Source organism: Lutra lutra, chromosome 4 (assembly GCF_902655055.1).
Source record: "Lutra lutra chromosome 4, mLutLut1.2, whole genome shotgun sequence".
Lineage (NCBI taxonomy): Eukaryota > Metazoa > Chordata > Mammalia > Carnivora > Mustelidae > Lutra > Lutra lutra.
The window spans coordinates 100548310-100565449 of record NC_062281.1 but is presented as its reverse complement, the minus strand read 5'-3'; the positions used below and the strand labels follow the sequence as shown (position 1 = coordinate 100565449).

The window sequence follows — 17140 nt, the reverse complement described above, 5'->3', positions numbered from 1 at the left end:
TACCTGTGACTGACTAGCTAGAAGCTGGGAGTTCCCATCACGCTTTTCTCAGGTTTGGTAACTTGCCAGGAATTTCACAGAACTCAGAGAAATGCTTTGCTTACATTTGTTGATTTATTTCTAAAGGATATGACTCGGGAACAGCCAAATGGAAGGGGTGCATAGGACGCAATGGGCGAGATATGTGGGGAGGCATGGCGGGAGCTTGCATGCCCTGAGCACACCACCCTCCCAACACCAGCCCGTCAATATATTCACCAACCAGGAAGCTCTCTAAGCCTTGAAGTTTAGAAGGGTTCATTACCAAGATGCAATTGATTAAATCATTGGCTGTTAGTAATTGAACTCAACTTCCAGCACCCTCACCCCCCAAAAGGTCACGGCGAAGGGCTGGAAGTTCCAACCCTCTAATCACGCATTGGCCTTTGTGGAGGCCAGCCTCATTCTTGAAGCTATCTAGGGGGTTCCAGCCACCAGTCATCTGATTAGCATGCAGAAGACACTCATCGCTCTGGAAATCCAAGGGTTTTAGGAACTGGGTACCAGGAACTAGGGACAAAGACCAAATATATATTTCCTATTATGCCAGCTACATGCCTTGTGATTTCACTTATTCCATTCTGGAAAAGGCAAAACCATACGGGACATAAATCAGAGCAGTGGTTTCCAGGGGCTGTAGGGAAAGGAAAGGAACTGACTGCAGAGGGGCAGGAGGGAATTCTTTTGGCTGTTCGAAATGCTCTATATTGGTGTGGTAGTTACTGATCTAAATACCATGCATCAAACTTTAGTCTTATAAAAAAGATTTATCCTGGGACGCCTGGGTGACTCAGTTCATTAAGCGGTTGCCTTCGGCTCAGGTCGTGATCCCAGGGTCCTGGGATCAAGTCCCACATCTGGCTCCTGGCTCAGCAGGGAGCTTGCTTCTCCCCTCCCACTCTGCCTGCTGCTCTCCCTGCTTATACTCCCCTCTCTGTTAAATGAATAAATAAAACCTTAAAAAAATTCTTTAAAAAAAATAAATAAAAGAGACTTATCCTATATGTAAAGTATACCTTAATAAACATGACTTTGGATAGAAGCGATTTCCATCTGTTATCTTTTGTAAATCCTCTGACCCCAAAGGATGTGACATATGCATTATGACTGCTGGAAAGGCATGAAATAAAAATGCCGTCAGTGGACTTTGGTATTGATGTAGTCTTTGAATATAGGTGAGGTTTGGTGGGATGAGGTCCGGAGTCGATGACCAAGAAAGAAATCTTGAGACTCTCCTGTGCAAACTGGTGGTTTATTAAAGCACAGGGACAGGACCCTGCCCTGGGGTTGTGCAGGGTGGTTGATTATATACTTGGGAGCTGGGGGAGGTAAGGGAAAGGGAGGTTTTCAAAAGAACTTTCCTATGCTAGGGAGGACTTACAAGATACTGGAGGCCTTGACATAGTCGATTTCAGGTTGTTTTTCCCTCTAGTTAGCCATTAACATCGAGACAGTTGGGAGCTTCCTGGAGGAATGTCACATGTGTAGCACCCACCAGTGGGGGTCGGGGAGGTTGCAGGGTGTCACCTGTGTTTGTCCTCAGCTAGCTTTGTGCTCCATCATCTGGAGGACAGCACACAAATATCCCCGGGCCATGGTGAGCAGCCCTAATAGGACATGATTCAGTAGTATTTTTCAAGTATTTTTGGTCCAAAGTTCCTCTCGTTATCCATGATTCAAATGGGATGTTTCTCCTCTTTGGGGCCTCATGGACTTCAATATTCTGTGGATTCTTTTGCTTGAATAACTTCTTTTGGCTTCTCCTCTTTGCTCTCCTTTTTCTGCTGCTCCTCTGCTTTCTGCTCTTTCGCCACAAGTCGGTAATTGATGCCCATGCCAATGAAGAGATAGACGCCTGCTACAATAAGGATCACACCACATGCCCAGTAGGTGTATTTGTAGTCTCCATAGATGTCATTCAGATGACCTGAAGATATCCAAAACAAAGCTATGTGGAACTTTCTCTTAAAGTGGAAATGAAGCGGAGACCTAGAGGGGGATGGGAGTTATCCAAGAGGAGGAGATGGGAGAAGGCTGGGGCCGGGGAACAGCAAGTGCAAAGGCAGGTGGAAGGAAGCTGCGATGTGAGAAGGGAAAGAGGAAGGGCGGGGTTGCTGAAACAGAGAGAACAAAATGTGAGTGACAGGAAATGAGGCTGGAGAGATTGGTGGCCAGGCTAGGGACGCCTTGTAGGCCACAGGAGGGAATCTGATCTCCAGGCTGAGAACATTGGGAAGCAACTGGAAAGATCTTATCAACTGGGCTATCAGGTTTGCATTTGTATAAATAAATTTTACCTGCAGAGTAGAAAACAGATTGAAGGTGGGATAGAGTGGATATAGGTACACCAGCCAGGAGGCTATGGGAAGCAGCAGCCCAGATGGGAGACAGGAGCTGTGAATAGGGTGGTGTGATGGAAAAGTGGGCTGATTAGAAAGAGACTTAGGAATTTACTTAGAGGACTGGGGCGCCTGGGTGGCTCAGTGGTTAAAGCCTCTGCCTTCGGCTCAGGTCATGATCTCAGGGTCCTGGGATCGAGTCCCGCATTCGGGCTCTCTGCTCAGCAGGGAGCCTGCCTCCTCCTCCTCTCTCTCTGCCTGCCTCTCTGCCTACTTGTGATCTGTCTGTCAAATAAAAAAAAAAAAATCTTTAGGAATTTACTTAGAGGACTTGGGCTCTCATTGGATATAGGGAGGAATGAGGGTTGGGGAGTTCAGAAAAGTTAGTAGTGGATCTTCTTTTATGAATCCTTCCTTATTGAGAATGGATAATCTCAAAAGCATGAGTCATATCCAGAGGAAGTCTAAATGATTCTTGCATTTTGCATTAATAATAATTTTAAATTGTAAACACTTTGGTGTTCTTAGAGAATCGTCCGTCAAGTTCCATGGTCATTTACAGTTGTGCGACCGTGGGCAAGTTATTTCACTTTTAGAAGCCTCTGTTTCTTCAATAATAAAGTAGGGACATGGAGTGTATGAAATGATTAAGACAGTCCTGGGTACACTGTGAACCCTCACCTGGTCAATATTGTTATTTTTTAAAATATTACTACTAAGGTAAATTCCACAATTAAAATGGAATTACCAAGGTATTATAAGGTGAAGTATATGTTACATATTTTTCTATAATAAACATGTTAGTTTTATGAGCAGAAAAGGCTTTTTTAATAAATATTTAAATTTGCAATTGTTTTTGACTCCCCTTTCAGGTGGATGGTTGAGTGTAATTCACTTCTGTAAGAATCAGAGCAGTTCTGCTGTGCCAAGCACTGTGCCAGCACTGAGGCTAGAGGAATCGGAAATACCTTCTGCCACCAGGCAGCTTACTAATCTGGGCTTTCTAGCACCCTTCCACCTCCTATGCCTGCTTCATGTTAATAGAACCAAAGAGGGAGTAGGGCATACTATACCTAAAAGTGGTGGCCCCAGGAGGACAGGACAGCATTCCACAATGGTCACCAATCCCACGGCGCTGGAGAACCTCTGGGGTCCAACGAGGTCCATCAGGGTTTCAAACAACACGGAGCTAAACCACCCAAATGCAAATCCGAGGAAGCCCACATAGACACAGAACCCAGTGTAGCTGGAGGATAAAGGCGCTAGCAAATGACATACTCCGTTTGCAATAATAGAAGCTGCAAAAAAATACTGAACTCGAGGTCTTATCCACTTGGTGTTGGCTACAAGTCCCATAGAAGGTCTAGCTACCATGTCAACAAAAGCCAGAATGGAAAGAAGGAAGGCAGACTTCTCACTAGAGTAATGTTGACTCTTGGCATAACTACTAAGAAAAACTAAAGGAGTAGCCATCCCAAAAGCCATGATCACATTCCCAGAAAGGTACAGTAGAAAGCCTCTGTGGGTAAACAGGGATAAGTCCATAACTTTGTTCACCATTTGAAAAACTGATTGTTTCTCCTCTTTGGGGTTTCCACCATTAAAGTCTGTATTTGCATCACCTGCCCCCTTTTCTACATCAGATTTTCCAGGTTCCTGATGGGGTTCTTTGGACCTGTCTTTTCCTGCACTTGTTGCTGGGGGCCCTATTGGTCGCATCAGAGCTCCAGCCACACAGCAGTTTAGGAGGAGGCCCCCGAGAATTAGGAAGCTCCCTCTCCAGCCAAAGATACCAAAGAAAGCCTGATTGAGGGGGGCCAGGGTGGAGAGGAACACAGGGCTGCCGGCCATGGCCAGGCCATTTGCCAACGGTCGCCTCTTGTAGAAATACTTGCCAATCATGGTCAGAGCGGGATTCAAGTTGAAGGCAAGCCCAAGACCTGGGAGAATGGGGGAAGAATTACATACCATAGTAAATGTCAGAAACATATTTGTTATTAATCAACTAGACAAACTGGCAAGAAGTCAAAATCATAATTATAACTGGTAGATCATTAAGTGGGCTGTTATCTAATACAGACATAAAGTCTCTTTATGCAGTAATTACTAGATTTAAACTATAACATTAAAATACTTCCTTTTGCTTTAGCAATAATAAGAATAATAAATGTAGGCTCCTTTGTTTAATTTCATAATTTTAGGTTTCCTGAAGATTAGGGAATTGAAAACATAAAGGAGAGAAGATAAATCTTGTAAACTCAGAGAGCAAGACAGAGAGGAGGGGCAGAGGCAGGAAAAGAAGAAAGGGGGTCAGGAGAGAGAAAATATTTCAGGACAGGACAGTAAACATAACGTTGTGAAGATGCTCACACTACCTTAGTAAATCCATAAATTTAGTGTAATTTCTTTTTTTTTTTTTAGAAAAAAAATTTTTTTAAAGATTTTATTTATTTATTTGAGAGAGAATGAGTGAGAGGGAGCATGAGAGAGGAGAAGGTCAGAGGGAGAAGCAGACTCCGCAAGGAGCTGGGAGCCTGATGTGGGACTCGATCCTAGAAGTCCGGGATCATGACCTGAGCCGAAGGCAGTCACTCAACCAACTGAGCCACACAGGCGCCCCTAATTTAGTGTAATTTCTACGAAAATGTCAATGCATTCAATTTTTCAGATGAGGTACAATGACTGCAAAACACACCCAGAGATGCGACGCCTCGGTGGCTCCATCAGTTAAGCTTCCAACTCTTGATTTTGGCTCAAGTCATGATCTCAGGGTCATTAGATCGAGGCCCATGTCCAGCTCTGCACTCAGTGGGGCGTCTGCTTGGGATTCTCTCCCTCTTCCTTTGCCCCTCCCCCTGCTCTCTCACACTCTCTTTAAAATAAATAAGTAAATCTTAAAAAAAAATACCACTTATGGAACAAATACATTAGAAATATTCAAAAAGTATAAATAATTGGTGAGACCAACAGTAACAGATATAGAACTATTTTCTATAGCTACAGCTACAGTGATGAGAACACTGTACCCTTCATCAAAAATGTGAAAACTAATCAATAAAATTGGGAAAAAGTACAGAAATAGGACCAAAAGATACATTTAACTTAATAGGGAAAGAGTTGATTTTGCGATCAATGGAGCTGAGACAAGTATCCCATAACCTCCTAAGTGGTCTCCCATTCTTACTCCCTTTGTAGGCAGAAGGGAGCGTTTGCAGGTAGAATGCAACCCATTCAGTCTCTCTAATGACCACCATCCACAGCTTTTAACTCTGGGTTAGGAAGCACCAAGATTTGGCCTTTACCTACCTTCTTACCCACATCTCAGCATATTCTCATACGTGCTCAGCACAGTTGTTCCTCTAGATTTTCACAAACTTGACTCCTACTTATCATTCAGATCTCAACTCAAGGTCACCAACCCTGAGAGGACTTCCCTTTAGGGACCATTCAATCCTTCTCCATCAAAATTCTGTTTCAAGTTTTTGCAAAGTACTTATCACAAGCTTATATTTTTCTTACTTACTCATTTACTTGTTGGTCTGTTTATTGTCTGCTTCCCTCCACTACAGAGCAGGAATCTTATCTATCATGTTGACTCAATCCCCATGGAGCTTGGAACAGTCCCTGACATATGGTAGGGACAAGTATTTATTGAGTGAGTTAGTAACCAATAGGCTGAATAACCAAGAGGGAACAAAGCAAGTTTTGTTCCTTCCTTATGTTATTCAAATACTCTAGATGAATTATAATATTTAAATGTTTAAAATTTTAATTAATGTAGTAAAAAGTACAGATCCAAAAAGAAAATACCTATTACTAATATCATCTCAGATCCTGCATCTCATAATCCTACACTATTAAAAACTTTCAAAAAGGATATTTGGCCAATCATACCAAAAACTTTTTCCCCTAGTAATTCCATTTCTAAAATTTGTCCTAAGGAAATTATCATGTTTGCAAAGATATACAGAGAAGCACTATCATACAAATAGGGTTTATTAATAGTGAAAAATACAAACAACCTAAAAATCTTTCAATTACAGAATGGTGAAATAAACTATGGCACACCCATCCAATGGAAAAGTAGTAGCTGCTATACTATGTTCATTGAGACAGGAGACTATATACAGAACATATTAGTAAGTAAAACAAAAACAAAAACAAAAAAAACTGGTTACAAACATTACACTAAAAAAGCATATGTGTATGCATAAAAAATGTATGAGCATCAAAATAGTAATGGTTTTCTCTGAACTGCAAGGCAATAGATGATCTATATTCTCTATCCTCAACTGTTTCATTTCCCAGTGTTATTAAAGGGGGAGAAGAGATTTTCTCATGTGCGTCCTTAATCCCTTGAAAATGTATATGGCTTCTCTACCAAAAGATTCTTGCTTTGTATCTGACATTCTCTCTTACTCTAATTTGAAACAATTTTTTTCTTTTTTCTTTTTAAAGATTTAGTTTTTGTTTTTATTTTTTAAAATTTATTTATTTTTATTTTTTTATAAACATATAATGTATTTTTATCCCCAGGGGTACAGGTCTGTGAATCGCCAGGTTTACACACTTTACAGCACTCACCATAGCACATACCCTCCCCAATGTCCATAGCCCCACCCCCTCTCCTGATCCCCCTCCCCCCAGCAACCCTCAGTTTGTTTTGTGAGATTAAGAGTCACTTATGGTTTGTCTCCCTCCTGATCCCATCTTGTTTCATTTATTCTTCTCCTACCCCCCTAATCCCCCATGTTGCATCTCCACTTCCTCATATCAGGGAAATCATATGGTAGTTGTCTTTCTCCAATTAACTTATTTCACTAAGCATGATACCCTCTAGTTTCATCCATGTCGTCGCAAATGGCAAGATTTCATTTCTTTTGATGGCTGCATAGTATTCCATTGTGTATATATACCACATCTTCTTTATCCATTCATCTGTTGATGGACATCTAGGTTCTTTCCATAGTTTGGCTATTGTGGACATTGCTGCTATAAACATTCGGGTGTACGTGCCCCTTCGGATCACTACGTTTGTATCTTTAGGGTAAATACCCAGTAGTGCAATTGCTGGGTCATAGGGTAGTTCTATTTTCAACTTTTTGAGGAACCTCCATGCTGTTTTCCAGAGTGGTTGCACCAGCTTGCATTCCCACCAACAGTGTAGGAGGGTTCCCCTTTCTCCGCATCCTCGCCAGCATCTGTCATTTCCTGACTTGTTAATTTTAGCCATTCTGACTGGTGTGAGGTGATATCTCATTGTGGTTTTGATTTGTATTTCCCTGATGCCGAGTGATGTGGAGCACTTTTTCATGTGTCTGTTGGCCATCTGGATGTCTTCTTTGCAGAAATGTCTGTTCATGTCTTCTGCCCATTTCTTTTTTTTTTTTTTTTAAAGATTTTATTTATTTATTTGAGAGAGAATGAGTGAGAGAGAGCATGAAAGAGGAGAAGGTCAGAGGGAGAAGCAGACTCCCCAAAGAACTGGGAGCCTGATGCGGGACTCGATCCTGGAAGTCCGGGATCATGACCTGAGCCGAAGGCAGTCGCCCAACCAACTGAGCCACCCAGGTGCCCCTTCTGCCCATTTCTTGACCGGATTATTTGTTCTTTGGGTGTTGAGTTTGCTAAGTTCTTTTTTTTTTTTTTTTTTTTTTTTTTTTTTTTTTTTTTTTTTTTGACAGAGAGATCACAAGCAGGCAGAGAGGCAGGCAGAGAGAGAGGAGGAAGCAGGCTCGATCCCAGGACTCCGAGATCATGACCTGAGCCGAAGGCAGTGGCTTAACCCACTGAGCCACCCAGGCGCCCCGAGTTTGCTAAGTTCTTTACAGATTTTGGACACTAGCCCTTTATCTGATATGTCACTTGCAAATATCTTCTCCCATTCTGTCCGTTGTCTTTTGGTTTTGTTAACTGTTTCCTTTGCTGTGAAAAAGCTTTTGATCTTGATGAAATCCCAATAGTTCATTTTTGCCCTTGCTTCCCTGGCCTTTGGCGATGTTCCTAGGAAGATGTTGCTGCGGCTGAGGTCGAAGAGGTTGCTGCCTGTGTTCTCCTCAAGGATTTTGATGGATTCCTTTCTCACATTGAGGTCCTTCACCCATTTTGAGTCTATTTTTGGTGTGAGGTGTAAGGAAATGGTTGAATTTCATTTTTCTGCATGTGGCTGTCCAATTTTCCCAACACCATTTATTGAAGAGGCTGTCTTTTTTCCATTGGACATTCTTTCCTGCTTTGTCAAAGATGAGTTGACCATAGAGTTGAGGGTCTATTTCTGGGCTCTCCATTCTGTTCCACTGATCTATGTGTCTGTTTTTGTGCCAGTACCATACTGTCTTGATGATGACAGCTTTGTAATAGAGCTTGAAGGCGGGAATTTTGATGCCACCAACTTTGGCTTTCTTTTTCAATATTCCTTTGGCTTTTCGAGGTCTTTTCTAGTTCCATATAAATTTTAGGATTATTTGTTCTATTTCTTTGAAAAAATGGGTGGGATTTTGATAGGGATTGCATTAAATGTGTAGATTGCTTTAGGTAGCATAGACATTTTCACAATATTTGTTCTTCCAGTCCAGGAGCATGCAACATTTTTCCATTTCTTTGTGTCTTCCTCAATTTCCTTCATGAGTACTTTGTAGTTTTCTGAGTATAGATTCTTAGGCTCTTTGGTTAGGTTTATTCCTAGGTATCTTATAATTTTGGTTGCAATTGTAAATGGGATTGATTCCTTAATGTTTCTTTCTTCTGTCTTGTTGTTGGTGTAGAGAAATGCAACTCATTTCTGTGCATTGATTTTATATCCTGACACTTTATTAAATTCCTGTACAAGTTCTAGCAGTTTTAGAGTGGAGTCTTTTGGGTTTTCCAAATATAGTATCATATCATCTGCAAAGAGTGATAGTTTGACTTCTTCTTTGCCGATTTGGATGCCTTTAATTTCCTTTTGTTGTCTGATTGCTGAGGCTAGGACTTCTAGTCCTATGGTTTTTTTTTTTTTGTTTTGTTTTGTTTTTTATATATATATTTTTAAGATTTTTTATTTATTTATTTGACAGAGAGAGAGCACAAGCAGGCAGAGAGGCAGGCAGAGAGGCAGGCAGAGAGAGAGGAGGAAGCAGGCTCCCTGCTGAGCAGAGAGCCCGATGCGGGGCTCGATCCCAGGACCCTGAGATCATGACCTGAGCCGAAGGCAGTGGCTTAACCCACTGAGCCACCCAGGCGCCCCTAGTCCTATGTTGAATAGCAGTGGTGATAATGGACATCCCTGCCGTGTTCCTGACCTTAGTGGAAAAGCTTTCCGTTTTTCTCCATTGAGAATGATATTTGCGGTGGGTTTTTCATAGATGGCTTTGATAATATTGAGGTATGTGCCCTCTATCCCTACACTTTGAAAAGTTTTGATCAGGAAGGGATGCTGCGCTTTGTCAAATGCTTTTTCAGCATCTATTGAGAGTATCATATGGTTCTTGTTCTTTCTTTTATTAATGTGTTGTATCACATTGATTGATTTGCGGATGTTGAACCAACCTTGCAGCCCTGGAATAAATCCCACTTGGTCACGGTGAATAATCCTTTTAATGTACCGTTGAATCCTATTGGCTAGTATTTTGGTGAGAATTTCTGCATCTGTGTTCATCAAGGATATTGGTCTGTAGTTCTCTTTTTTGATGGGATCCTTGTCTGGTTTTGGGATCAAGGTGATGCTGGCCTCATAAAATGAGTTTGGAAGTTTTCCTTCCATTTCTATTTTTTGGAACAGTTTCAGGAGAATAGGAATTAGTTCTTCTTTAAATGTTTGGTAGAATTCCCCCGGGAAGCCGTCTGGCCCTGGGCTTTTGTTTGTTTGGAGATTTTTGATGACTGTTTCAATCTCCTTACTGGTTATGGGTCTGTTCAGGCTTTCTATTTCTTCCTGGTTCAGTTGTGGTAGTTTATATGTCTCTAGGAATGCATCCATTTCTTCCAGATTGTCAAATTTGTTAGCGTAGAGTTGCTCATAGTATGTTCTTGTAATTGTCTGTATTTCTTTGGTGTTCGTTGTGATCTCTCCTCTTTGATTCATGATTTTATTTATTTGGGTCCTTTCTCTTTTCTTTTTGATAAGTCTGGCCAGGGGTTTATCAATCTTATTAATTCTTTCAAAGAACCAGCTCCTAGTTTCATTGATTTGTTCTATTGTTTTGTTTGTTTGTTTGTTTTTGTTTTTTTTGTTTGTTCATTTGTTTTCTATTTCATTGATTTCTGCTCTGATCTTTATGATTTCTCTTCTCCTGCTGGGTTTAGGCTTTCTTTCTTCTTCTTTCTCCAGCTCCTTTAGGTGTAGGGTTAGGTTGTGTATTTGAGACCTTTCTTGTTTCTTGAGAAAGGCTTGTATCACTATATATTTTCCTCTTAGGACTGCCTTTGCTGTGTCCCACAGATTTTGAACCGTTGTGTTTTCATTATCATGTTTCCATGAATTTTTTCAGTTCTTCTTTAATTTCCTGGTTGAGCCATTCATTCTTTAGAAGGATGCTGTTTAGTCTCCATGTATTTGGGTTCTTTCCAAATTTCCTCTTGTGATTGAGTCCTATCTTCAGAGCATTGTGGTCTGAAAATATGCAGGTAATGATCCCAATCTTTTTTTTTTTTTTTTAAGATTTTATTTATTTATTTGACAGAGAGATCACAAGTAGGCAGAGAGGCAGGCAGAGGTGGGGGGGAAGCAGGCTCCCTGCTGAGCAGAGAGCCCTATGCGGGGCTCAATCCCAGGACTCCGGGATCATAACCTGAGCCAAAGGCAGAGGCTTCAACCCACTGAGCCACCCAGGCGCCCTGATCCCAATCTTTTGATACCAGTTGAGACCTGATTTATGACCCAGGATGTGATCTATTCTGGAGAATGTTCCATGTGCACTAGAGAGGAATGTGTATTCTGTTGCTTTGGGATGGAATGTTCTGAATATATCTGTGATATCCATCTGGTCCAGTGTGTCATTTAAGGCCTTGATTTCCTTGTTGATCTTTTGCTTGGATGATCTGTCCATTTCAGTGAGGGGAGTGTTAAAGTGCCCTACTATTATTGTATTATTGTTGATGTGTTTCTTTGATTTTGTTATTAATTGGTTTATATAGTTGGCTGCTCCCACGTTAGGGGCATAGATATTTAAAATTGTTAGATCTTCTTGTTGGACAGACCCTTTGAGTATGATATAGTGTCCTTCCTCATCTCTTACTATAGTCTGGCTTAAAATCTAATTGATTGATATAAGGATTGCTGCCCCAGCTTTCTTCTGATGTCCATTAGCATGGTAAATTGTTTTCCACCCCCTCAGTTTAAATCTGGAGGTGTCTTCGGGTCTAATATGAGTTTCTTGTAGGCAACATATTGATTGGTTTTGTTTTTTTATCCATTCTGATACCCTGTGTCTTTTGACTGGGGCATTTAGCCCATTAACATTCAGGGTAACTATTGAGAGATAGGAATTTAGTGCCATTGTATTGCCTGTAAGGTGACTGTTACTGTATATTGTCTCTGTTCCTTTCTGATCTACTACTTCTAGACTCTCTCTTTGCTTAGAGGTCCCCTTTCAATATTTCCTGCAGAGCTGGTTTGGTGTTTGCAAATTCTTTCAGTTTTTGTTTGTCCTGGAAGCTTTTTATCTCTCCTTCTATTTTCAATGATAGCCTAGCTGGATATAGTATTCTTGGCTGCATGTTTTTCTCGTTTAGTGCTATGAATATATCATGCCAATTCTTTCTGGCCTGCCAGGTCTCTGTGGATAAGTCTGCTACCAACCTAATATTTTTACCATTGTATGTTACAGACTTCTTTTCCTGGGCTGCTTTCAGGATTTTCTCTTTGTCGCTAAGACTTGTAAATTTTACTATTACTATTAATTTACTATTACTATGTGGACCTATTCTTATTGATTTTGAGGGGGGTTCTCTGCACCTCCTGGATTTTGATGCTTGTTCCCTTTGCCATATTAGGGAAATTCTCTACAATAATTCTCTCCAATATACCTTCAGCTCCCCTCTCTCTTTCTTCTTCTTCTGGAATCCCAATTATTCTAATGTTGTTTCATCTTATGGTGTCACTTATATCTCGAATTCTCCCCTCGTGGTCCAGTAGCTGTTTGTCCCTCTTTTTTTTTTTTTTTTAAAGATTTTATTTATTTATTTGACAGAGAGATCACAAGCAGGCAGAGAGGCAGGCAGAGAGAGAGGAGGAAGCAGGCTCCCTGCTGAGCAGAGAGCCCCATGTGGGGCCCGATCCCAGGACTCCGCGATCATGACCTGAGCCGAAGGCAGCGGCTTAACCCACTGAGCCACCCAGGCGCCCCTGTTTGTCCCTCTTTTGCTCAACTTCTTTATTCTCTGTCATTTGGTCTTCTATATCACTAATTCTTTCTTCTGCCTCATTTATCCTAGCAGTAAGAGCCTCCATTTTTTATTGTACCTCATTAATAGCTTTTTTAATTTCAACTTGGTTAGATTTTAGTTCTTTTATTTCTCCAGAAAGGGCTTTTATCTCTCCAGAGAGGGTTTCTCTAATATCCTCCATGCCTTTTTCAAGCCCGGGTAGAACCTTGAGAATCATCATTCTGAACTCTAGATCTGACATATTACCAATTACCAATGTCTGTATTGATTAGGTCCCTAGCCTTCAGCACTGCCTCTTGTTCTTTATTTTGTGGTGAGTTTTTCCGCCTTGTCATTTTGTCCAGATAAGAGTACATGAAGGAGCAAATAAAATACTAAAAGGGTGGAAAAGACCCCAGGAAAATGCAATTTAACCAAATCAGAAGAGACCCCAAATTGTGGGGGGGAGAAAGGGGATAAAAAGAAATTCAGAAAGAAAAAAAAATTAAAAAAAGAAAACAAATAAAGAAAAAATATAAAAAAGAAATATATATATATAAATAAATATATATATATATATATATATATATATAATATTAGATAAACTAGTTAAAAACTAGTTAAAAAACGTTAAAAAAGAAAAGGGTAAAAGTTAAAAAAAATTAGCAGAAGAAAAAAAAATAAAATTTAAAAAAATTAAATTGACCTCAAGACTAAAAAATCATGGGGAGAAAGCCATGAGTTCTGTGCTTTGCTTTCTCCTCCTCTGGAATTCCGCTGCTCTCCTTGGTAAGTGAACTTGGTCTTGGGTGGATTTCTTGTTGATCTTCTGGGGGAGGGGCCTGTGGTAGTGATTCTCAAGTATCTTTGCCCGAGGCAGAATTGCACCGCCCTTACCAGGGGCCCGGCTAAGTAATCCGCTCGGGTTCGCTTTCAGGAGCTTTTGTCCCCTGAGCACTTTCCGTAGAGTTCTGGAGGACGGGAATGAAAATGGCGGCCTCCCAGTCTCTGGCCCAGAGGAGCCGAGAGCTCAGGGCCCCACTCCTCAGTGCACCCTCAGAGAAAAGTGCCCAATCACTCCCGTCTCCCTGGCCTCCGGCCGCGCTCCAAACTCACCGAGCCTGGGACTGATTCAAGGTAACCCCGAGCTGAGAGCTCACTCCTCATCTCTGTCTCTATAGCCGGCTTCCCCGTTCTAATACCTGTGAGCTCTGCAACACTCAGACACCCCCGATCCTTCTGTGACCCTGCGGGACCTGGGGCCATGCTGACCCCACGTGGGCTTCACCCCAGTTTAGCCTCTGGAGCAATGCTCCTCAGCGGAACAGACTTTTAAAAGTCCTGATTTAGTGCTCCGTTGCTCCGCCGCTTGCCAGGAGCCGGCCCCTCCCCCCACAGTCTGTCTTCCTGTCGCTTTGGATTCACTTCTCCGCCGGTCCTACCTTTCAGAAAGTGGTCAATTTTCTGTTTCTAGAATTGCTGTTCTTCTTCTCTTTGATCTCCTGTTGGATTTGTAGGTGTTTGCAATCTAGCTGATCTAGATAAGCTATCTAGCTGATCTCCTGCTACCTGATATAGTCTCAGCCTGCTACTTCTCTTCCATCTTGACTCCTCCTCTAGTTTTTATTTTTTTGACAGAGAGAGACACAGTGAGAGAGGGAACATAAGCAGGGGGAGTGGTAGAGGGAGAACAGGCTTCCCACGGAGCAGGGAGCCCAATTGGGGGCTCGATCCCAGGACCCTGGGATCATGACCTGAGCTGAAGGCAGACACTTAATGACTGAGCTACCCAGGCGCCCCACAATTTCTTTTTGGATAGAAGGATAATGAGTGGGAATAGCTGATGACTACCATTTCAACAACTTGCCATACACCCTTCACTTATGGTCACTATGTTGTTTTTTTTTTAATTTTACTTTATTTTATTTTATTTTAGTTCTTTTCAGTGTTCCAGAATTGGTCACTATGTTTCTTAAGACAAAATACATAAGTAAATAGGGGTGCCTGGGTGACTCAGTCCTTAAGCGTCTGCCTTTGGCTCAGGTCATGGTCCCAGGGTCCTGGAATCGAGTCCCGCATCAAGCCCTCATCAGGCTCCCTGCTCGGGGTGAGCCTGCTTCTTGCTCTCCCTCTGCCTGCTGCTCCCCTTCTGTGCTCTCTCTCGCTGTGTCAAATAAATAATAAAATAAGAAATAAAATAAAATAAATAATAAAATCTTTTTTAACAATAAAATAAATAAATAATAGAAAATTTTTAAAAGGAACAAAGAAAAAAAAATTTTCTCTTTCAATGAAAAATAACCACCCCATAAGGAAGGAAAAAATGAAACCAGATGGGATTGGGAGGGAGACAAACCGTAAGAGACTCTTAATCTCACAAAACCAACTGAGGGTTGCTTGGGGCGGTGGGGAAGGGGGCTAGGGTGGTTGGGTTATGGACACTGGGGAAGGTATGTGCTATGGTGAGTGCTGTGAAGTGTGTAAGCCTGATGACTCACAGACCTGTTCCTCTGAAACAAATAATATGTTAATAAAAATAATTTAATAAAAGATAATCACCCCAAAGTGCCAGAACGTTCTTTAAAGACATGTTTCTCTGAGGGCACCTGGGTGGCTCAGTTGGTTAAACCTCTGCCTTTGGCTCAGGTCATGATCCGGGGGTCCTGAGATTGAACCCTCTGTCGGGGATCCCTGCTCAGCAGGAAGTCTGCTTCTCCCTCAGCCCCCTTCCCCCATTCTCTCTCTCTCTCTCAAATAAATAAATAAAATCTTTTTTAAAAAATAAAGACATGTTTCTCTGGTACTATGAAATTAACATACGTATAGCTCTTTAAAAATAGTGACCCAATAATTTTTCTGGCAAAGAATTTTCATTTTTCAAAAGAATTAGCAGGCGAATGCTACAAAGAGTCCACATAAAAATTAATGCTTGAAAATACATCAGTAGTAACTCACCTCCAATGAATCCAACACACAAGTAAAGTTCCTGTACAGTGCTGGAGAACGAAGCCGCAATCAAGCCACAGCCCGACAAGCAGCCACCAACAATCATGACTGGACGACTGCCATACCTATTCACCAGGATACTGCTGATCGGACCTAGGAGAGAACCAGAAATTTAGTAGCATAGAGGAGAAGCCACCCCTCACATCCACACCTGCACAAGGCATTACTGACAAGAAAGGATGCCAAGGCATAAACATCCCACCCTCAAAACAAACGTAAAACAGAAGACAGCGGTAAGAAATACTGCTTTCTATTTTATTTCAGAGCCACAGGTTTGTGTAATGGGAAAAATATAGCATCGATTGTACAAAGTACAACATATGTCTTCTCTGTACCTAGAACCTACTGGATGGATTTTAACTGAAGGATGGAAGACCTGAACCGATTTCCTTCAAGGCAGATGAGGCTGCAGATACCCTGATTGCAAGTGTTGACAGGATTCTTCATGTAGATGTATCCTAGATCCATGTAGCCTACATATCTAGGATATTATCAACATATATGTAGCAAGTTTGCTCTGTTTTTAATTTTTTAGGTGGTCACCTGGAGCAAATGCACATGAACATGAAGCAACGTATGAGCAAATCCGATCAAACTTCGGGTTTTAGCGCACATTTTCAAATTAGCTGAAATGGGCTTTGTTTCTCATAGAAAATGACAAAACCAAAACAGAACTACAAAACAAGAATGCCTACCATCACTACTTTTCTTCAGCATTATACGGGAGGTCCGAGGCAGTGCAGTAAGACAGGGGGCAAGAAGGGTGTGAGGAAAGGAAGAAACCAAACTATCAGTATTTGCTAAGGATAAGTTTGTCTATCTTAAATTTTTGAAAAAAAAAAAAATCTACCAATAAACTATTAGAAGTAATAGAGGTTAGCAGGGATATATAATTAAAGCACAAGTATCAATTGACTTTCCATATACCAGCAACCAACACAAAACCATTTTTAAAGAAAGTTCTCCTTTATAATGATATTTGTTTTGCAATATAACTGACTTAAACAGCACCTTTATCATTAAGGGGAATGAAAAATATGACTCCAGCCACATAGCTTCAAAAACTAACATGTTAAATTCTTACACGTAAAGGCATCAAGAACAAAAACCATTCACTATGGAGCTTTTGTTGGTCTATTGAAAATTAAAAGAGCAGGCCTTCTGGGTACTTACCACCAGCATACATGACAGCAAACATAATAGAAGAGATCCATGACACTTCGCTGGTGCTGGCATTAAATATTTCTTCAATTTCTTTGTAAAAGACAGAAATAGATTTGCCAAATGCACAAGAGAAGCCGATGGATACAAATGCTCCAACAACCACTGCCCACCCCCAGCCTCCATCTGGGGGGGTGGGTCTAACTGGACCTTCATTTGATGGTGACATTGGAAGTAACAAAGAATTCCGA

At 41.3% G+C, this 17140-nt stretch overlaps 1 protein-coding gene across 2 annotated transcripts; it reads right to left on the bottom strand.

Moving 5' to 3' along the window:
• Window positions 1-1320: 1320 nt before the first annotated feature.
• LOC125099112 (monocarboxylate transporter 1-like) lies at window positions 1321-17140 on the bottom strand. Of its 2 annotated transcripts, XM_047728487.1 has the most exons (5): window positions 16902-16994; window positions 16424-16436; window positions 15678-15821; window positions 3452-4318; window positions 1322-1966 (listed from the first exon to the last, which is right to left on the bottom strand). In XM_047728487.1, the coding sequence occupies exons 1-5, from the start codon at window positions 16962-16964 to the stop codon at window positions 1755-1757; spliced, it is 1299 nt and encodes a 432-aa protein (XP_047584443.1). In that variant the 5' UTR covers window positions 16965-16994; the 3' UTR covers window positions 1322-1754. The 2 variants fall into 2 exon arrangements, with proteins under 2 accessions (XP_047584442.1, XP_047584443.1); XM_047728486.1 differs by lacking the exon at window positions 16424-16436 and having other exon boundaries at window positions 1321-1966; window positions 16902-17140.